Genomic DNA, 22605 nt, shown 5'->3' on the forward strand with positions numbered 1-22605 from the left:
GGAGCTGAGTGGCCCTGGCAGAAACCAAACTGAGCATCACTGAGCAGGCTATTGCTAAGAAGGTGCTGCTTGATAGCACTGTTGACAACACCTTCCATCACTTTACTGATGAATGAGAGTAGACTGATGGGGGTAATTGGCCAGGTTGGATTTGTCTTGTTTTTTGTGTACAGGACATACTTGGGCAATTTTCCACAGTGCTGGGTAGATGCCAGTGTTGTAGCTGTACTGGCAACACAAAACAGGCATTGGCGAATCAGCAATCAGTTTTACATTTTTTTAAATCATGGAAAGTGGCTGCTGATTTGTTCTTACCCAGATCATGCAGCTGCCCGTGATGATTTTCACCCCCCGGCTTGGGCCTTTCCTTTTAAGCATATTGTACTAAAATACAATACATTTAAATAAGCTGAAGGTTTTTAAACTCAAAAGTCTTTTGCTGTTCTCTTGCAGTTATCTCTTAGGGATTTTGTTTTCATCAGCAGCTATATTTGACTTTTTATACCTGACATTGGACTTTCACTTGACTTTCTCCCAAGGCATAACAACCTACCATCTGTCATTGGCTGGTCCAACAGAGGCTTTCTCAGGCCAAATTTAATAGTGTGGTCAGAGTTGGCAGGGAGACTATAATTTTGTTTAATTAGGGACTCGGAAACCTATTATTTGATCCCTATCCAGCAGATGGCAAGCTGCTATTCCATTCCCTGCTCTCTGCACAATCTGGTCAGTCAAGATGGAAAATGGGCTACTCATATCAGACCACCTTTAACTCTGGCCAAATTATACTTGCATTCCTGGTGTTCATTAGGTTGAGGGTCGATTGAACTGCACAATGGTTCTATTTCAGCTTTGCATCTGTTGAGACTTTCAATTATGCCAGCAACACAGGCTCATAAGCAACTTCAGGTAACTGCTCTCACTGGGATATTATGATTCATTTTTTCTTTCATATCTTCATTAAATCAGCATTCTTTCCTTCCTAAAGCACCAGGGTTTTAGTACAATTTCCTTCCTACTGTCATTTCAAAAATCCCAATTCCTTGCAATCAAGCCCCAGTTTTTCAAAAGAGAATAATTGTCCTGCATCAGCCATCCAACCTGTTTAAATATAAATTATGACATGATAACATATTAACGCAAAGTGAGCAGCTCCATCTTACAGCTTCAAATAAAACAAACTCATTTTAAAGTCGGAGCAACCTCACCCTGGGAGGTTCAGTGACATTGGTAAAGAACTTGCAGGTGACCATTTAAAATCACACTCAACTATAATTGGTACATGGTCTTGAGACATACAAGAGGGGTGTGTGGAGGGGCGGGTGAAGTGATTTATGACTTTAACCCTTGATAGGGCCAAAACCAAATCAGGAGTACATCCCTATAAACCTCCTTTAATCAAATTCAAACCAGACAAATTCTCAGACACTTATTTGAGTCCAAAGAATTGTACTAGCTTTCCCTCAAAGAAAGAAAACCAGAGAATATTACCATCTTTTGGATAGCCTATTTTTAATATTTATGGCTAAGTCATAAATATCCCAGATATAAGGGTCTGGGAAACTCTCTTCAATATGTATCTCTCCACTTAAAGAGACACAGAGACGGGGTTCTTTGTAGTTGTATACAGAATACTACATGAGACGATTTATTAACTTTTATAGATTTATTAAAGAATTTAGCATGCAAACTTAAGTAGATAAGTATATCACAATATCAATTACTGAGAGATGTAACACACTCTTATTTCTAACATAGAATCCAATTAACCTAGATAATGTTACAGCAAAATTATCTTAGAATATCCAGAATATCCATCAAAATTTAAAGTCAACTTTTACCTCAAATCTCGCAAGTAAAGCATGGGATGAGAAGTGTTGTTTGAGGATACAACATCTCTAAACTTTGCATTCAAAACCTCTCATTTTTATACTATTTCTAAGGTGTCATCTGACTTCCAGCATTTATGTGACCTTCCTGTGTTCCTTTTAAAATCCATATCTTTAATTACCATTTCCACAATGTTTTACTGGAAACCCCTGTTTTCTGAAGTTGTGAGCCTTTATCTGGTCAAACCGTTTATAATCGTGTTCACTTGACCTCTTGTTCCCGAGTCCATTTTCTATAAATTGCCTTTTTTATGGTACCTTAAAGCAACCTCCGGAGCCAATTTGTCGGCATCAACAACCCTCTTACTGAGGTCACACAGGATATTTCAATGTGTGTATTTATCTTCCAATTCCCTGGCAACAGAGACACAAATGGATTTCCCAACTTGTTCATAACAGGGACCTTGAAATTTTCTAACTTCTTAAAGGGGAATGTCAGTGAGCTCTGAAAACTGAGCATCCATTCAATCCCTAACTCTAAAACGCATAATACACTATTTCCAAATTCTACTTAAGTAAGCCTATTATACCTATATTCCATCACACGGTGGGGGGGGGGGGGGGGGGGCGGGTGGGTGGAAGCGGCGGCAACGCAGGGTGGTTCGCCTGTACGGGAAATAGAGGAAACTGAAGTTCAAAAAGGTTTGCTGCCTACATGTCACAAAAATTGGATGTTGTCTTCGTGGATTTTGGCAAGGCATTGACAAGGTCCCACATGGCAGACTGATCGGAAAAGTAAAAGCTCATGGGAATTCAGGGGAATGTGGCGAGCTGGACCCAAAACAGGCTGAGTGATAGGAAACAAAGGGTAAAAGTCGACGGATGTTTTTGCGAATGGAAAGTGGTTTCCAATGGTGTTCCACAGGGCTCAGTGTTGGGTCTCTTGCTGTTGACATGTTGAACGTTGTGCTATTGTTTAAAAAGGGTGCGAGGAATAGGCCAAATATTTATAGGTTGGTCAGTCTGACCTCAGTAATGGGCAGATTGTCACAATCCATTCTGAGAGATAGGATAAACTGGCACTTAATGATGTAGGATAAGAAAACAAATAGTAAATACAATACCAGTTAAAATAGGAAACATAGGAACAACGATATGCTATTCAGCCTCTCAAGCCTATCCTACACCTAATGTATAAGAGCTTATCTCAGCTATAATGAAAAGCTGGGTGTTTACAGACTGGAAGTCTGTGGTTCTGAATATATAAAGCGTTTGATCTGCTTTGTCACCAAAATCAAATGTTGTACAAATAGAAACTATTTTCTTTTCCCTCCCCTCTGTCCCCAAAATTGTCAAGCATGTCTTGTCACACTCTGACATTTAAACACAAATGCAGACAGTAACATAAAGGAAAAAGTACTCAGGTGAAATCACTGGGGTTCCAGCAGTCTATTCAGTTGCCACCTAAGATTCACACAGACCAATAAAGTACTCTGGAGGTGAGAGGATCCATTCTTTATATATTGACACTGTACATGTTGAGTTTGTTGCACTGCTTTATGATTATGATCTGTGCCCTCACAAAGGTATCACCAGCAGTATTTGAATTGTGAACTTATGTCAATTACATTACATAAAACTTCCTACCAAACTTCAGCCCCAAGTTGTTAACATAGCATCTCCACATACTAAACCTCATCACGAACACACGACGTGCGAACTATCACATCTGGCTAGAAACAGCTAGCCAACCAGGTTATGACTCTTGAATGTGTATATAAAATATTTTATTCCATGTATTGTAGAGTACACAATGGGTCAGATGGTTTAACCAAAATAAACTGAGCATTCTATGACAATCACAACTCGTACACATTTGAAGGACTAATGAGTTTATCAGCACATCTTGTTGCATTCTGGGCAAGTAATAGTGCCCCTTCTCCAATCTATATATATTTTCAGTACTTCTGGGAGCAGGAAAAGTAAGCAACAGAATAATCCTGGCAACAATTTGTCAAACTCATGTTACTTCATTTATGACTAATGACCATGATTGAGTACTTTGTCTCGGTCTTCACAAAGGAGAGGGATGATGCAAATAATGTAATTAAAGAAGAGTGTGACATATAAGATACAATAAGCATAATGAGAGAGGAAGTACTAGAGCATCTGACATCCATGAAAGTGATTAAATCGGATGTATTGTATCCCAGGCTGTTAAAGGAAGCCAGGGAGGAAATAGCAGATGCTCTGAGGATCATTTTCAAATCCTCACTAGATACAGGCAAGGTACCAGAGGACTGAAGGTCTGCGAACATTGTACCATTGTAGGATAGGGATAGGCCAAATATTTATAGGTCGGTCAGTCTGACCTCAGAAATGGGCAAATTATTAGAATCAATTCTGAGAGGTAGGATAATCTGTAACTTAGAAAGGCAGAGATCAATCAGTGAGAGTCAGCATAGATTTGTTAAGGGAAGGTCATGTCTTACTAACTTAACTGAATTTTGTGAGAAAGTAACAAGGAGGATTGGTGAGGGTAGTGCAGTGGATGTTGTCTACACGGATTTTAGTAAGGCATTTGACAAGGTCCCACAGGGCAGACTGGTCAGAAAAGTAAAAGCCCATGGGATACAGGGGAATGTGGCGAGTTGGATCCAAAATTGGCTCAGTGACAGGAAACAAAAGGATAATGGTCGACGGATGTTTTTGCAAATGGAAAACCATTTCTAGTGGCGTTCCACAAGGCTCAGTGTTGGGTCCCTTGCTGTCTGTGGTATATAATAATGATTTGGACTTAAATGTGTGAGGTATGATTGGGGATTTTGCTGATGACACAAAAATTGGCTATGTAGTTGGTAGGGAAAAGGATAGCTGTAGACTCAAGAATTATATCAATGGTTTGGTTGAGTGGGCAGAAAAGTGGCAAGTGGAATTCAATCCAGAGAAGTGTGAGGTGATGCATTTGGGGAGGTCAAACAAATCAAGGGAATACACAACCAACGGGAGGATATTGAGAGGGCTAGAGGAAGTGTATGTCCACAGATCCCTGAAGGTGGCAGGACAGGGAGATAAAGTGATGAAGGTGGCATATAGAATGTTATCCTTTATTGGCAGAGGTATAGAATACAAAAGCAGGGATGTAATGCTGGAACTGTATAAAATAGGGGTTAGGCCACAGCAGGAGTACTGAGTACAGTTCTGGTCACCACATTACAGGAAGGACATAATTGATCTGGAGAGAGTACAGAAGAGATTTGCAAGAATGTTGCCAAGGCTTGAAAATTGCAGCTATGAGGAAAGATTGGATAGGCTAGGGTTGTTTTCCTTAGAACAGAGGAGGCTGAGGAGTGACTTAATTGAGGTGCACAAAATTATGAGGGGCCGGTTTCCCCTAGCGGAGAGGGCAATTACCAAAGGGCACAGATTTAAGGTGACTGGTAGAAGGATTAGAGGGGACGAGAGGAAAAACTTTTTCACCCAGAGGATGGTGGGTGTCTCAAATTCACTGCCCGGATCAGTGGAGGAGGCAGAAACCCTCAACTCATTTAAAAGGTACCTGGACCTGCATCTGAAGTGTTGTAGCCTGCAAGATTGCAGATCAGGTTCTGGTAGCTGGGATTAGAATGGGCAGCTAGTTTTTTCAGGCAGCGCATACATGATGGGCTGAATGGCCTCTTTCTATGCCGTAACTTTTCTATGGACTACTTGCTCCAGCCTTAATTCACTTTTGCATCAATATTGCACTACCATATGGCAAGGGTTGGGGGTGGTGGGAGGGAGCGAGTGGTGGAATATTTCTTGTGCGCTATTTAAAGCAAAACTGTAAACATTCTTTCAAGGTAGGTTTTATATTTCATTGAAAATAAACACACAACGGAAATCTTCCTCCCATAGATAGTCTTCCCAAAACAGAGTGCAGCAGATATGACGCTAAAAGGTATCTTTAGTGACGAGCTACAGTTATTATCATTTGAGCCAACGATCAAATATGAAACAGGGAAACAACTGCCAGCAACTTTGAACTAGTCACTGTTAGAACTAACCTTATCAAAATTCAAATGTTTCAGTGAACCACAAAGTACAATTGTTCGTTTTAAAGTGCAGGTAGTAAAGAGATCAGCTCTCTCGACAAAAATATTCCTCCTGCGACAATAAATGTCATTACAGATTTTCACGCCTGTGCATGGAGATTAGAAACTGTAGAAAAATCTGTGTCTGAGAACAAAATATCAGGAGCAACATTCAATTGCCAAGTCTTGGGCAATGCACAGAATTTCCTATAGGAGCAGAGTTAAGATTAACCCTGCATTCTCATTTCCATTTTCAGGAGTATCACACCATCCTTACTTTTTTCTCTCCTGGGAGGTCAATTCCGTTTAAATATGGTTCCTAACTGTTACGGTAGAGAAGCAAGAGGCAATAACAAGCATCCCAAGGTTAGTAATGTCATAATGCTGAACAGTCAGAGCAAATTGGATGCGATCATAATCAACGAACCTTCAGGCCAGCAATGGTGCTGCTTTTAAGAGTTTTGAGATTTCAGAAACAACTTGTCTGTTGTTGGCTAGCACTGTGACAATATTGTTTTATAAGTAGAACACACAATTCCTGGGCTGCTCCCTCAATTTACAAAAAATGGAAACTTAATTCTAATTTCCTGACACTATAAAAGTCTAGTTTGTTTTTATAAATACTTTACAGATTGACACCAAGTTGTCATACCACCCACCTTGTGCTCAGATTCCTACAGCTTCATCGAATACATGCAACTCGAACAAATTACAACATTGCAATCTGTGTCCACAGTGCCTGAGTAACTCAGATTGGAAGACTGTTCCAAGTAATGTGCAATGTAAAGTAATAAGTTTAAAGAAAAATCAGTTGTACTTAAACATAAGCAAGGTAATCAGTGACTAGGATACACAATATAGTCTAGGCTGGAGAAAATTTTCATTGGAAGGTTCTTTATTTTGTTGAAAATACTTAACTAGTTGCTTTTTACAAACAGCTTAAGAATTAAGTCATACTCTCAAGGGATCAGAAAGTAAGAAAAAATAAATGCATAAATAATCACATCACTCAAGTAATGCAACAATTCAAATTTGCCAAGTTTACAATATTACATTTCGTCGTTAAAAATAACATGTTCAAAGTAAACTCCAGTCTATAAACTATAACAAGGGAGGATGCATTCTTCTAGATTTCACAGCCCAAAACAACCTGGTATATTGTGACATCTTACATCATAGCCCGATATCCTGGGAAATCACGAGCATAAGCAGTTACTATTCCATAGTGCAAAGCACAGGGCCCACACTATTTGTCCATCTAACAAGATTTACTTCCTTTCTTTATCCCCTCAATAAAGGGGGCATTGAACATTTGTCATAACTTGCCATTTTATATGTTGGAACTTCATGATATTTTATATTAGTTTGTTTATTCAGAAAGCTGAAAAGCAGCAGAAAAATACCAACAACTCATGTCTGTATTGTGTATAAAACTGTCAATGTTTCAATTTTTATTTTAGCAACACAAAAACAGCCCGACACATAAAACACAGCATAAAAATGATAGAATTCTTTTTTTAAATCAACGAGACCAATATCCAGAACAACTTCATTCTAAAGAATCAGACTTTAATAAAAAGTTTAGAAGCAAAAGACAATCCTAATAAGGCAGTTTCTTTTTAACATTTACTTAGGTGTTTTCTTTTCTTAGGACCTGCCAAGACTGATGGAGAAGTCTGAGTGCCCATTTCGACCATCTCTACTTTCTTCAAATTCTTTCTTGCTGTCAGCTTCTTTGCTTTAAATAGAAAGACATTACAGCTTACTAAGGAGATAAATGTTTCTGTAGATGTCAAAAATCTGGCTATTTTATTGCTGCTCTTTCTCACCTTGCGGAATAAGGGAGTCAAGCCTTCAATAAAATAACTGAAGACACTGAGTTATAAAGGGGAGAGGAACAGGTGAAACAAAATATAGAGCCATTACCCAAGACAAAAGTGAAAGGCAGATTGCCAAATGAAATTAAACAAGGTGGAAAGGAAGAAAATATTCACAGACCATATAAAAATATACAGAATATAAAGGAGGTCGGTTTCTTCATTAGCAAAGACTTTGAAATTTCAAAACTACCACCTCAGCACATCAAAGCAGAGGTGTTAGTTTTGCTGCCAATGCTAACCATCATTACTCTGAAACTGACAGCAATTTCTGGAGTCCACACATGCGCAGTTGAACTGGAAATCCAGAAGTTGCTGTCAGTAATTCTATGCTCCTCCAGAGGGTGTGCTGTTGAGGTCTCCCGATAGCTCAGTTATTTCTATTTGATTGCTCGAACGAGAACTTCCATTCTTACACTGTTAATCTGGCTATAAAAACCCTCGACAAAGTTACGTCCTATTGAGTGAAGTGTGACTGCGTTTAATGGCATACAAGTTCATAATTATTGCTAAAAAGCTTCACTGGCCCAGAAAGAGTTGTTTTATTTTTGTGAATTTCAAATGTCTCCATTATGATAAATAATTCCACATTTTTTAAAATACGAAAATTATTTTAAAGTTTGATATTTTAGTTCAATTCACTCAATTTATTTCAATTTCTGTAAAATTAAAAAAAAATAAAAGTGGAAGAATTCAGTGGCTTTTATTTGCTGTCAGTGACAATATTTCAATGTGATTGACCGTTTACCCTGCTTGATGAGATCACCTTTGCTGGAGGCCCAGAGGTACCCTTGACTTGGGACCAGATTCAAAGTGACGTCGGGAAAGGGGAAGTCCATGACACAAAGCTTGCTAGCTCTTTGTGGCCAGCTTTCTTCAAGGTCAGCAGCAAGTGCCATTGCTTCGCTGCTGACCGCAAAATCCAGGCCATTATTCTTCTGTTCTTTCAAATATTTTTGTTAAAATTGATGCAGTTCAATGAAAACAAAAATGAAGAAATTCTCTTCAAACAGTGGAAATTTTAGTGGTGAGAATGAGACTTGCACTTCTGAGAATCTCACCTACCTTTTGATGGCAGTTTGTTGTTCTGTAGGACATAACTTCGAACCATGCGTTGGATTTTTTGCGACTGTTTAATTTTTTAGTTCTGCAGATTAAACCACTGACTACATAATTCATTTTTTGCGTTCGCAGCTACTCTTACTTCTAATATCCCTTCTCATACAGTTGTCTATTGTTTCATACCTGGCATTAATACACACAATTGAGTGTAGAAGACTCTGAGCCTTTTGTTAAAAATACTGATCTATTGGACTACCATATGTTTTTAAAACCTGTAAGGTCCTCACTACATGTACTTTTCAGTACCACATAACCTATATGCATCAGTGAGGACAATGTAACCAAGAATGCATGTAAACCTCAAAATTTAATATGAACCTTAAAGTAAATGTCTTGAATTTACAATATTTTCATATGTTTTTGTGGATGGACGGTCCCAAAACTGTTTCCTACTTTGTTCTCAGCATTTAATTTTGTAATGCAATTAATGCGCGACTTTCCACAGCTGGATACAGTGCACAAACATTTAAAAATTGACAGAAAACAAATATCAGCATCAACAAGTTAAAGTTCTCTATGTGAACACTGGCGAATTTACTGCACAGTAATAAACCAAATTACATACATCCACATGCATGGCAAGTTACATTCCATCTATATAAATATACCATATATACATATAACCACTTCCATATTTAAAGATTACTGCTTTTTCCATCCAGATATACAATGTTATAAAGTACTTGCAAAGCATATTAAGCAGTGACAGCCATGCCAATCATCAATATCAATATAGATAATACTTTTGCTTAGTAAATTCCTAGCAGAAAAGGGATCATAGAGACCCAGACAGGAGACTGTGCTCTGACTTTAAAGTTGTGCACTATTGTTCCTTTACGTTAAGTAATTGGTTACTCTTTGAAAAGAAATCTAACTGCGCCTTTATATTAAGAGCTCAGTGAAATATTTACAAATAGGTTGCCTTTACTATGAGTAAATTTTGTAACAAAAATAAATGGTAGCAAAAGACGGGTAAACTATCTCAGTTACCTCTTTATTTCTAGTATTTGATAAAAGCATTTATGAGCAACTCAATCTTTAAAAAGGGTCTGAAATGTTTAACACACTGTGTTAGTCTAATAGCTTGCTGCATCTTCAAGTTATTAATATGTTTCATGCTACAGGACTATGTTGCCACTGATATCAGTTAAGAGATGGAGACTACATTCTAAGCTTCCAATTAAAGCCAATAAAAAGAAAAAAGACTTGCATTTGTATTGCGCTTTTCACGACTACCCGATGTCTCAAAGCGCTTTACAGCCAGTGAAGTATTTTTTGAAGGGTAGTCACTGTTGTAATGTAGGCAAAGCTGTAGCCAGTATGCACACAGCAAACTCCCATAAACAGCAAAGTGACAATAACCAGATAATCTGTTTTTTGTGATTGTTACGACCAGGTGAGAAAGGGGTCTCGGGATTCCCTCTCAGCTTTTTTCTGGTTTGACCATAACAGGGTTTAATTCTTAAAACACCATGCTTTTAGCTTCCCCTCAGTGAATCCTTGTTCAGTGCTCTCCAAATGTAATGGCAAAGAAATCAACCAGACAGGTTTTCTTAGATTTAAACAAGAAAGGTGTAAGTTTATTAACCTTAAAACTCTAATTTGGTTAAAACTAAAAATACACGACACAACCACGCTAGCATGCATATGCAATAAACACACAGACAGATTGAGACAGAAAAGGAGAAAGAATCAAGGAGAAAGGTTTGAAGCAATAGCTGGAGTTCCTTTACTGTATTTTGAGTTCGATGTAAAATTTTTGATTGTAATTACATCTTGCCATCTCGTTGGGGCCCAGTGCACCCTTTCAAACTTGTTTCGATGGTTTTCTGTCTTGGCTTAGTTTCTTCCGTGGGTCCCTGTCTTTGCTTAAGAGGGAGAGAGAGTGAGCGAGACAGGGAGATGTGGTCTTCCTTCAAGTTCAGTTGCAGTCTGACTCAAACTGTACTGTGAGCACAATTCAAAACTCCAAGTTGGCCATCAGGTTAGTCATGTGACTAATCCCTATTTGGACAAACCGCTCCTGAAGTTTGTGGATTGTCCATCTTAGCAAACACCCTAAGTTGGGGGGGAACAGAACGCTGGCTTTTTACACATGCAATGGCTGGTGATCAAAATCCATTTGGGTTAATTGAATCAGGGAGCAGTTGCATTATCTTCTTGAGGCAACTGTCTCTTAGAATGCAAATGTTTCCAGCCACTGTTCTTTCAAATTGCAGGTACAGCCATATTTCAGTCTAGTAAGAGTTTAAAATTTATGTTCCATATGACGAAATTAATATGCTTCATTCTTGGCAGGTGGGGTTTTCATCACATCTCCACACCCAGCCGAATGAAATGCAATTTTTAGAAGATCAGTTCATTGAAAAAGACTACTGAGAAGAGCAAGTACAGGAAAACACACATATATCTCTCTCATCCGTTCTCATTCAGAAATCCTAAAAAATTGTTGCAGCCTGTCTTTCCTTTGTAGCAATGCTGCTCTAAACTGCCCCTTTTCCGTGAGGTGGGTCTAGCTATGTGTTGCCCCAAGGGGATTTGAGGTTCATTCACTATTAGCCTGCAATGGCTTGGGAGTGGGCATCCCAGTAAACATGTGATTTCTGGGGAAGTTTGCACATTTCCAAGACTGTCTCGGGTGCCTTTGTTCCTGCTGAGGTCTGCAGGGGGATGGTTGGATTTAATTAGCCCTAAGTTGGAGTTCTACTCATGAGAGTCAGTCGTGGGTGGATCCATTCTGAACTCTCTATCAGTGGGCGGCACAGTGGCGCAGTGGGTAGCACCGCAGCCTCACAGCTCCAGCGACCCGGGTTCAATTCTGGGTACTGCCTGTGTGGAGTTTGCAAGTTCTCCCTGTGTCTGCGTGGGTTTTCTCCGCGTGCTCCGGTTTCCTCCCACAAGCCAAAAGACTTGCAGGTTGGTAGGTAAATTGGCCATTATAAATTGCCCCGAGTATAGGTAGGTGGTAGGGAAATACAGGGACAGGTGGGGATGTGGTAGGATTAGTATATATGGATGGTTGATGGTCGGCACAGACTTGGTGGGCCGAAGGGCCTGTTTCAGTGCTGTATCTCTAAAACTAAAAAACTAAAGTGCTTTGATGAGTCACGCAAGAGGGTTTGGCTGGTTCCCTTTTCTCCTTATTGTGCGGGATTTCCCTTTGTCCTTGGGGACACTCCTGCTTGCAGGTATTTGTCCAGATTTTAGTGCACTCATCTGCGGCACTTCAACTAGATAAGGCATCACCCTCACGGTTTCTTTACCCTCTTGAGGACTTTCTTTGTCTCTGCAGGTATCTGCAAATGCTGTTAGCAACTCTGCTGGGGTGCCTCTGGTGTCTGCATTTACATAGGAAGGTGTGGAGTCTAATATTTCAAACATTTCTGGGTCGGCTGACAGTAGGGGGTTTCCATCTGGGATTTCTCTCAGAACTCCTTTAATCCATCCTCTTTGTCCCTTTTCCCCCTTTCCTCCTTAACCTATTGCCAGCCTCGTGCCTGCCTGTCCCCTTTTGTTCTCGGCAGGGGTCCCTCACAGTTCATCAGCCTTCTGGTGGAGGGTCCTCCAAACATCGATAAAGGACTTAGGGGGTGCAGATTTCACTGCAGTTTGGGGTTTCCCCTCAACTTGGCACATGTGTCAACTCCTACAGTACTCCGCCACATCTTTGTGGAGTTTTGGCCAGCCAAACTGCTGTCTTATGTGGGCTTTTGTTTTTCGTATACCGACATGTACAGCCACTGTAATCTCATGGGTCATTCTTAATATTTCTCTCCGGTACCACTAACCGGTGAACTACTGTCCACTCTTTGCCCTCAGATCTGTGAGGAGAACTCCACTTCCTCATCAGTACCTCATTCTTTAAATAGTATCAGTCAGGGACTCCCTCTGCTTCAATTTCAGACTGGGCAGCCTGTGCTAACTCTCTCAATACTGGATCGGTTCGCTGAGCCTCAGCGAGGAAAGATTCATTTAATTCATTCCCTGAGTCTTCTAATTTTCCAAAGAAAGTCTCAGACTGTCAGACCTCATGGTCATCAGCCTGCAGTGCTAATTCTGGGGGAGCTGGTTTGATCATGACCTGATTCACTACAGATTCAGGGAAACTGCAAGGGACCATCTCCTGCCATTGCCCTGTCTCTCTGACCTCCTGCGGTCTTTCTTTCACTACTGGGGAAGCTACCAGCTTCGCTCCGTCCAGATCATTACCTAGGAGCAGGTCAACCCCGTCCACAGGCAAACTAGGGGCAATCCCTACGGTCACCGGTCCCGAAACTAGGTCGCACTCCAAGTGCACCCAAGGTAAAGGTACAGGCGTACACTGCTCTCCAATACCATAGAAAATAGGAGTAGGCCATTCGGCCCTTTGAACCTGCTCCGCTATTCATTATGATCATGGCTGATCATCCAACTCAGTAGCCTGTTCCCGCTTTCGCCCCATACCCTTTGATCCCTTTAGACCCAAGAGCTATATCTAACTCCCTTTTGAAAACATGCAATGTTTTGGCCTCAACTGTTTTCTGTGGCCACGAGTTCCACAGGCTCACCACTCTCTGGGTGAAGAAATTTCTCCTCATCTCAGTCCTGAAAGGTTTACCTCGTATCCTTAGACTATAACCCCTGGTTCTAGACTCCCCCACCATCGGGAACGTCCTTCCTGCATCTACCCTGTCAAGTCCTGTTAGAATTTTATAGGTTTCCAGGAGATCCCCCCTCACTCTTCTGAACTCCAGCGAATATAATCCTAACCGACTCAATCTCTCCCCATACGTCAGTCCCGCCATCCCAGGAATCAGTCTGGTAAACCTTCGCTGCACTCCCTCTATAGCAAGAACATCCTCCCTCAAATAAGGAGACCAAAACTGCACACAATATTCCAGGTGTGGCCTCACCAAGGCCCTGTATAATTGCAGCAAGACATCCCTGCTTCTGTTCTCAAATCCTCTTGCTATGAAGGCCAACATACCATTTGCCTTTTTTACTGCCCATTGCACCTGCATGCTTACCTTCAGCGACTGGTGTACGAGAACACCCAGGTCTCGCTGCATATTCCCCACTCTCAGTTTATAGCCATTCAGATAATAATCTACCTTCCTGTTTTTGCTACCGAAGTGGATAACCTCACATTTATCCACATTATACTGCATCTGCCATGTACTAGCCCACTCACTCAACTTGTCCAAATCACCCTGAAGCCTCTCTGCATCTTCCTCACAACTCACCCTCCCGCCCAGTTTTGTGTCATCTGCAAATTTGGAGATATTACATTTAGTTCCCTCATCGAAATCATTAATATATATTGTGAATAGCTGGGGTCCTAGCACCGATCTCTGCGGTACCCCACTAGTCATTGTCTGCCATTCGGAAAAAGACCCATTTATCCCTAACTTAGTTTCTTGTCCGCCAACCAATTTTCTATCCATCGCAATACACTACACCCCCAATCCCATGCGCTTTAATTTTACATGCTAATCTCTTCTGTGGGACTTTGTCGAAAGCCTTCTGAAAGTTCAAATAAACCACATCCACTGGCTCCCCCTCATCAACTCTACTAGTTACATCCTCGAAGAATTCTAGTAGATTTGTCAAGCATTATTTCCCTTTCATAAATCCATGCTGACTTTCCCCGTCTTTTAATTCAAGTTTCCTCTTTTCTACTTGTATCTTTGCTAGCAACACCCTGTTGGAATCCATTTCTAACCTTGCTTCTGCTTCTTCAGATTCGAGGGAAAACTAGTCTGAATGGTTCAGACTTTCTAGCCCACACTGCTCAGCCATTTTTCTCAACTCCTCCATAGACAGTGCTTTTAATTTATCCCAAGTTACTTCACCCTGGCTTGGGGAGTTAACTGCCTTCAATCACAGACATGTTAGTATTCTAGCAGACACAACCACAGAAAACCTGTATTTAAATCTTGCTCTTTTTTTGATTGGGATCAATTTGACTTCCCACTTCCAATTTCTCATTTGTCTGTGGGTCGAATCTTGGACGCTAGCCCCCAAATTTCTGCTACGACCAGGTGCGGGGGGGGGGGGGTCTAGGTGTTCCCTCTCAGCCTTTTCCTGGTTTGACCATAACGGGTTTAATTTTTAAAACACCGTGTTTTTAGCTTCCCCTCAGTGAATCCTTGTTCACTGCTCTCCAATTGTAATGGCAAAGAAATCACCCAGACAGGTTTTCTTAGATTTAAAGAAGAAAGGTGTACATTTATTAACCTTAAAACTCTAATTCGGTTAAAACTACTACAAATATGCGACGTGATACGACCACGCTAGCATGCATATGCAATAGACACACACGCAGATAGAGACAGAAAAGGGGAAAGAATCAAGGGGAAAAGTTTGAAGCAATAGCTGGAGTTCATTTACTGTCTTTTGAGTTTGATGCAAGATCTTTGATTGCAGTTAAATCTTGCCGTCTCGTTGGGGCTCAGTGCACTCTTTCAAACTTGTTTCAATGGTTTTCTGTCTTGGCTGAGTTTCTTCCGTGGGTCCTTGTCTTTGCATGAGGGAGAGAGAGGGAGATGCTGTCTTCCTTCAAGTTCAGTTGCAGTCTGACTCAAAGTGTACTGTCAGCACAACTCAAAACTCCAAGTTGGCCATCAGGTTACTCATGTGACTAACCCCTTATTTGGACAAACCGCTCCTGAGGTTTGTGGATTGTCCATCTTAGCAGACGCCCTCAGTTTGGGGGCAGGGGAAGCGGGGGAGGTGGGGGAATGGAATGCTGGCTTTTTACACAATGTCCTGTGATCAAAATCCATTTGGGCTAATTGAATCGACGAGCAGTTCCATTGTCTTCTCCAGGCAATTGTCTCTTAGAATGCAAATGTTTTCAGTCACTGTCCTTTTAAAATGCAGGTACAGCCATATTTCAGTCCAGTAAGAGTTTAAAATTTATGTTCCATAAGATGAAATTGATATGCCTCATTCTTAGCAGGTGGGGTTTCCATCACAGTGATTTGATTGAGGGATGAATATTGGCCAGGACACCGGGGATAACTCCCCGAATCTTCTTCAAAATAGTGCCATGGGGCACTACATCCACTCGAGGAAGCAGATGGGGCCTCAGTTTAACATCTCATCCAAAAGATGGCACCTCTGACAGTGCAACGCTTCCTCAGTACTGCACGCGAGTGTCGGCATTAATTTTTGTGCTCAAGCCCTAGAGTGGGGCTTGAAACCGGAACTTTGTGACTCAGAGGCGAGAGTGCTACTAACAGAGTCACAGCTGACAGACAAATAGAAAATTTAGATTTCTATTCCAAAGAAACTAGCATTATGACAATGCAAGAACCGGAGGAAAGTGAGAAGAACCCTTTCTCTCAATCATGTTTTTTTCCCTTTTTGAGTTACAAGTAGAAGAAAAGCATCAGTACTAACCGCCAGGGCAAAAAGCAAGAACTTTAGGTTACATTTGTAGGAACCATTTCCTACCCCAATAGCAGTAGGAAACTGAGCATTAGAAGTCAGTTCAGATGCCAGTTCAAAAGGGGCACACATTCCTGACTGGCTCAACACCCACATCTGGATCTGTTTTCCCTTACCTTTTGGTGTTCTTCGTGGTCTTTTTCCATCTTTTAAATCAGAATCTGAGCTGTTGCCCTCAAGATCATCATTCAGCTTTGAAGCACGCCGTTTCTTTAAAAAAAGTGAAAGGCATTGGTGAGGATCAATTATTGTCAGCAATATTTTAGTCACTGTCCTTATGAAATAAAAAGCAATTAGACAAGATTCAAAAGAACAGACTGATCTGTGGAAAGGGACTGAATGAGCTGTTTTCTGGAAAAATTAGTACAGGATCCAAGATTTTGATGGAGGCTTGGGTAGTGTAGCTGGCTAGGACAGTGAGCTTTCACTTAGAGAACTGAGTTTTACACCAACCTAAAGTCATAATGATAAAAGCCTTTTTCACTTACTGCTAACAGGAATAGCTGCCTGCACGGTTCAGAAAATTTAGGTAGCACATATTAGTAAAAGCTCCACAGCAGAAAACTGTCCATAACACATTGATTTTCCAATTCAACTCAATAGGCCACAAGGATTCCTGCTGTACTTAAATTCACAATGGCATACTAGATGATAAACAGGCACGTTGATGCGCAGATTAGGAGGCTTTACCCTAGGACTAAAACTACATCTGACGAAGATGTGGTGAAGGCCAACAACTATTCAAAATTTGAAGATTGTTCTAGTAAGCTAAACAACTACATAAAAAAAAAAAAGAGTAGGGTAGTTACGCAGCAGCATTTAACTTTAAATCAAAAGTAAAAACAAATGGAGCTGGAAACGATTTGGTTGGACCACGAAAAGTTGGAGCATGTAGTTGAACTGGCCTTCACATTCTTCCGTTCCGAATCTGCTTGAACATCATGGGCTCGATTTTAACTCCTGGGTAGGAATGTGGCAAACAAGCCATGTGCCTGCTCAGATGCAGCAGCAAGCAGACTCGGCCAATTTTAATGGCTGGGCCTCTAACATCCTGTTTGTTAACCTTCTGACCAAAACGTCTGGAAATTTGGTAGGAAGAGCAACTGACCAATGTTAAAAATCGGGCAGCAGGAGGCTGTCGCCGGTGACCCAGGCTTATGGGATCCTGGGCTCTATAAAAGAGTCATAAAGTACAAAAGTAAGGTGGTTATGATGAACCTTTATAAAACACTGCTTTGGCCTCAACTGGAGCACCACACTTTAGGAAGGATGTGAAAGCATTAGAGAGGTTGCAGAAAAGATTTGCAAGAATGGCTCCAAAGAGTGAGAATGAGAGTGAGAGTGATCAACTCACGAGGAAAGAGTAGAGGCGCTGGGGCTGTTCTCCTTGGACGGCACAGTGGCGCAGTGGGTAGCACCGCAGCCTCACAGCTCCAGCGACCCGGGTTCAATTCTGGGTACTGCCTGTGTGGAGTTTGCAAGTTCTCCCTGTGTCTGCGTGGGTTTCCTCCGGGTGCTCCGGTTTCCTCCCACATGCCAAAAGACTTGCAGGTTGATAGGTAAATTGGCCATTATAAATTGCCCCTAGTATAGGTAGGTGGTAGGGAAATATAGGGACAGGTGGGTATGTGGTAGGAATATGGGAATAGTGTAGGATTAGTATAAATGGGTGGTTGATGGTCGGCACAGACTCTGTGGGCCGAAGGGCCTGTTTCAGTGCTGTATCTCTAAATTAAACTAAAAGACTAAGAGGCGATTTGATAGAGGTGTTCAAAAAAAAAGAAGAGCCTGGGCAGAGTAGATAGGAGAAACTGTTCCCAATGGTGGAAGCGCCACGAACCAGAGGACACTGAATTAGATGAATGGCAAAAGAATCAAAGGCGACATGAAGAAAAACATTTTTTTTTTTTTTTTTACAGTGAGATTTCAGGATCTGGAATGTACTGCCTGAAAGTATGGTGGAGGCAGATTCAATTGTGGCTTTTAAAAAAGTATTGGAGCATTATCTGGAGAGAGCCAGCATGTACACGATTGGCAGAATGGCCTCCTTCTGTGCTGAATGCTGTGTATTCTATAACTCACAGGAACAATCCCAGGTAAATGTTCCAAGAGAACCAGCCTTGGCGGGGGGAGGGGGGATGGCAGGTGGCGGCAGCAAGGAGAACACCAGGGTAGATTTTCTATTGAGACCTATTGGGGCATTCCTGCTTCACCTGGTCCACAAGGAAATTAATTTTTTTTAAAAACATTGCTGGGCCTCTTCTAGCCCTGACTCTGGTTTGCAACAAGTCTGGCCTGTTCAGCAATCCATCACTGCTCCTCCAATCAGGTCTCAGAAGAAAATAGATGACCAAATACTTGGTCAAAGAGGTAGGTTTTAAGGAGGAAAGGGAGGTAGAGATGTGGAGAGGTTTGGAGAGGGAATTCTACAGCTTAGGACCTAGGCAGCTGAAGGCACAGCCACCAACAGTGGAGTGATTAAATTCAGCGAGGCACACGAGGCCAGAATTGGAGGAGCGCAGAGATCTCGGACAGTTGTAGAGTTGAAGGTTGCAGAATTAGGGAGGGATTCTGAAAACAAGGTTAGGAATGTTAAAGTCAAGGTTTTGTTGGACCCAGAGCCAATGTAAGACAGTGAGCACATGGTGATAGGTGAACAGGACTTGGTGCCAGTTAGGATACAGGCGGCAGAGTTTTGGATGAGGTCGTTTATCTGGTGTGGAAGATAGGATGCCACCCAGCAGAACATTGGAATAATCATGTCTAGCAGTAACAAAGACATGGATGAAGGTTTCAGTAGCTGAACAATTCCATTGCACAGAATGTCATATTCCAGTATCACAAAGTTTTGGGTAAGGCCACAACATAGCTGAGTAAGTGGGTTCAAAAAAATTTAGTTCCAACAACTCTAGCATGGACTGCAGGAGGGACCTTTGTAGATGGATGATAGTCTACATTTGAAGAATGAAGACAACCATACCTACTGTGGACTATCTAAAAATTCCTCCTCATACCAATGAATTGAACCAAATTCAGACATGAACAAAGCACTGCTCACAGTTTTTCAGCTCAATGACTTCAATCAATGGCTTCAAGTAGTAGTTGAGGGAAATAACTTGTAGGGTTACAGGGATCGAGCGGGGGAGTGGGACTGACTGGAAAGCTGGCATGGACTCGATGGGCCGAACGGCCCCCTTCTGTGGAGTAAGTGACTTTGAGTCATGAATTAGCACAGATTATGGCGGACAGCCATAAAGGCGGGGCTAAAGTGTGGCAAGTCGAAGAGACTTAGCAGTTGGCAGGAAAAAAGACAGAGGTGCAAGGGAAGAGCCAACTGTGTAACAGCCCCGACAATCAAATTTTTCTGCAGCACCTGTGGAAGAGCCTGTCACTCTAGAATTGGCCTTTATAGCCACTCCAGGCGCTGCTCCACACACCACTGACCACCTCCAGGCGCTTACCCATTGTCTCTCGAGATAAGGAGGCCAAAGAAGATGATGAAAAATAAAACAGCTAGCTCCTTTTAATAGTTATGACTGTACCTGCTACATCGTTGTTTTAATTTTTAAAAACTACCAGTACGTTAAGTGAAATGTCTTGGAGCCCTCTTCTTCTTCTTTGGCCTCCTTGTCTCGAGAGACAATGGGTAAGCGCCTGGAGGTGGTCAGTGGTGTGTGGAGTAGCGCCTGGAGTGGCTATAAAGGCCAATTCTAGAGTGACAGACTCTTCCACAGGTGCTGCAGAAAAATTTGTTTGTCGGGGCTGTTACACAGTTGGCTCTCTCCTTCGCCTCTGTCTTTTTTCCTGCCAGGAGCCCTCACTTGTGCTGATATTGGCCTGCAACTGCAGTTTTACTGTACTATTTTGATACCAGAGCCATCAAAGTGTGCATTTTGATTGGAGCTAAAAATACACATAAATGGCTATTTCTTTGGAAAATCCGAAGAAACATGCTGAATTGTAACATAGCAACAGCATGAATCAATTGAACTTTTATTTTGTTGTTCAAAACCAACAGTAGTAATCTTAAGAATGACTCTGCGACTTCATTGTTTGGTCAGGATTTTACCTAGCATTGCTTTCACATTAAATAACTGGCAGGTTTGCTCTTCACCTGCATAGAAAGCTAAAGTTCTACTAAATTATACTTTTTTTTTTCCCCCAAAGTAGAAGTAGCAGCAACTAAAATTCAGCATAGCTATTTCTCAAATTAAGAGAAGCTGGAGTATAATTTCTGGCAAAAATTTGGATGTGGTCTTGAGACTATTCCTTCAATATCATAAAATTTAGGATGCAAACATTATAGCATAAAACATACTGTGTAAACAGAAACTGCAATTTTCACATAAAGCACTCAAGAGCATAAGTTTAACCATAGGTTGAAATACCACAAGTGTCTGTGGCTATAGAGATGCCATCTTTCGATCAGACTTTAAACCATGGCACCGTCTGCCATCTCAGATGGACATAAACAATCTCACGACATTATATTGAACAGTAAGGGAATTCTTCCCTCATGCCCGGGCCAATATTTATCCCTCAAATCCACATTACAAACAGATTATCTGGTTATTGCATTGCTGTTTGTGGGACCCTGATGTGTGCAAATTGGCTGCTGCAGTTCCAACATTACAACAGTGACTGCACTTCAAAAAGTACTTCATTGGCTGCAAAACGCTTTGGGATGTCCTGAGGTCATAAAAAGCCCTATATAAATGCAAGCTTTTTTTTTTAATGATTCAGGTTATTGGCAGGCATTACTGGATGAATGTTTAAATTTCCAAGCACATTGCATGGAGACATCATTTGGATGTTCAAATTAATTTCCTGCCAGAAGCACCTGAATTCTTCAGGAAGTAGACTGACAGAATCAGAGAGCAATGATTTCAAATAGAAAAGGAGGCAGGGTTTTCATATCTAAAGTCTAAAATGTTGAACTCATTATCCCAAGATCAAGTGACTCCTGTGGCAAAATCTCAACCTGGAAATTCACTGAGATTCATCTGTAATCACACACATGGTAGATCATTTAAAGGGTCTCAAGATTTACTCGGTTGTTAAACTTTATCCTTGTTCAAACCGTCTTTCACAACATTCTTCATTTAGAGGATGTTCTTGTTCTGCCAGGAGCAATGTCCAATGTGCACGATGTATTGGTACAAATAGTGGGAACAACTCCCTCTCTACACTGATGCACTGTGGAGATATTTGAGTAGACAAAAATACCAACAATGAATTTCAACTGCCAAGAACTAAACCTTCCCTCAGTGTGCAGTTACCAGAATTATCGTTGGTAAAAACAGATTCTTTGAATAGGGCCAGTGACATTGCTTTAACGTTAAGCCTATTTATATGAAAACCGATATGCTTGGATTGATGGTCTGCAACTCTCGTGAGTTCACAAATGAGTACCTGATTCAATGAACAGAGCACCCATCAGAAAGATAAGAGAAAGGGCAATAAGCTTAGCACGGGATGGTCTCAAGACCATTTTAAGGCAACAAGTGGCTTGTGGGTGATATCAAATTCCTGGAACAGTAAGCTAACTAAATTGATGGTATTATCTTGGGGTAATGACAATTGTAGGGGTCTTTGTCCTTTGCCAACAGCTGTTCATAGCAACATGCACAAAGATATTTACAATGTAAAATGTGTGGGTGTCTCAACTTTTCTTCCTAGTTCCCATAAGCCAGCTGGCATTGTAACTGGTTCCCTCTCCTCAGTACTATCCTTTTCCCTTTCATTGCCTACCTATTCAAAAACCCTGCTTTCAACCTTTGAAAATTACTGCCCCATCTTCAATCTCCCTTTCTTTTCAAAGGTCCTTGAGCATGTTGGCAGCTCCCAAATGCATGCCTATCTTTTCCGCAACTCCACATTTGAATTTCTCCAAGCAGCTTTCCATTCATCCTTCTCAACTTTATTGCACCTTTTGACATGGTAAACTATACCTTTCTCATCCAATGCCTGTCCTCTGTTGTTCAGAGGGCAGTCCCTTGGTTCCTCTCTTACTTACCCAATTGTAGCCAGAGCATATCCAGCAAAGACTTGGCTTCCTGTTCCACATACCATTACCTCTGGAGTCCTCCAAGAATCTAACCTTGCCCCTTCTTTTTCCTTATCCTGCACTCCCTTTGGCAGCCATGTCTTTAGCCATCTAGGCTCTATGCACTAAAACTCACTTCCGAAACTGCTCCCCCCCCCCTCCAATACCTTCCTGTGCAGTGTCCATTTTTGTCTGACTGCACTTCTGTGAAGCAGCTCGGCTTGTTC

At 41.4% G+C, this 22605-nt stretch overlaps 1 protein-coding gene across 3 annotated transcripts in view; it reads right to left on the reverse strand.

Moving 5' to 3' along the window:
* Positions 1-6779: 6779 nt before the first annotated feature.
* vrk1 (VRK serine/threonine kinase 1) overlaps positions 6780-22605 on the reverse strand; it is a 105719-nt gene continuing 89893 nt past the window's right edge. For all 3 annotated transcript variants that reach the window (XM_068038713.1, XM_068038715.1, XM_068038714.1), the window contains exons 12-13: positions 16449-16542; positions 6780-7640 (exon numbers count right to left, since the gene is read on the reverse strand). In XM_068038713.1, the coding sequence (XP_067894814.1) occupies positions 7522-7640; positions 16449-16542 (213 nt within the window). In that variant the 3' untranslated portion in view covers positions 6780-7521. The remainder of the gene's footprint in view (positions 7641-16448; positions 16543-22605) is intronic.

Source organism: Heterodontus francisci, chromosome 9 (assembly GCF_036365525.1).
Source record: "Heterodontus francisci isolate sHetFra1 chromosome 9, sHetFra1.hap1, whole genome shotgun sequence".
Lineage (NCBI taxonomy): Eukaryota > Metazoa > Chordata > Chondrichthyes > Heterodontiformes > Heterodontidae > Heterodontus > Heterodontus francisci.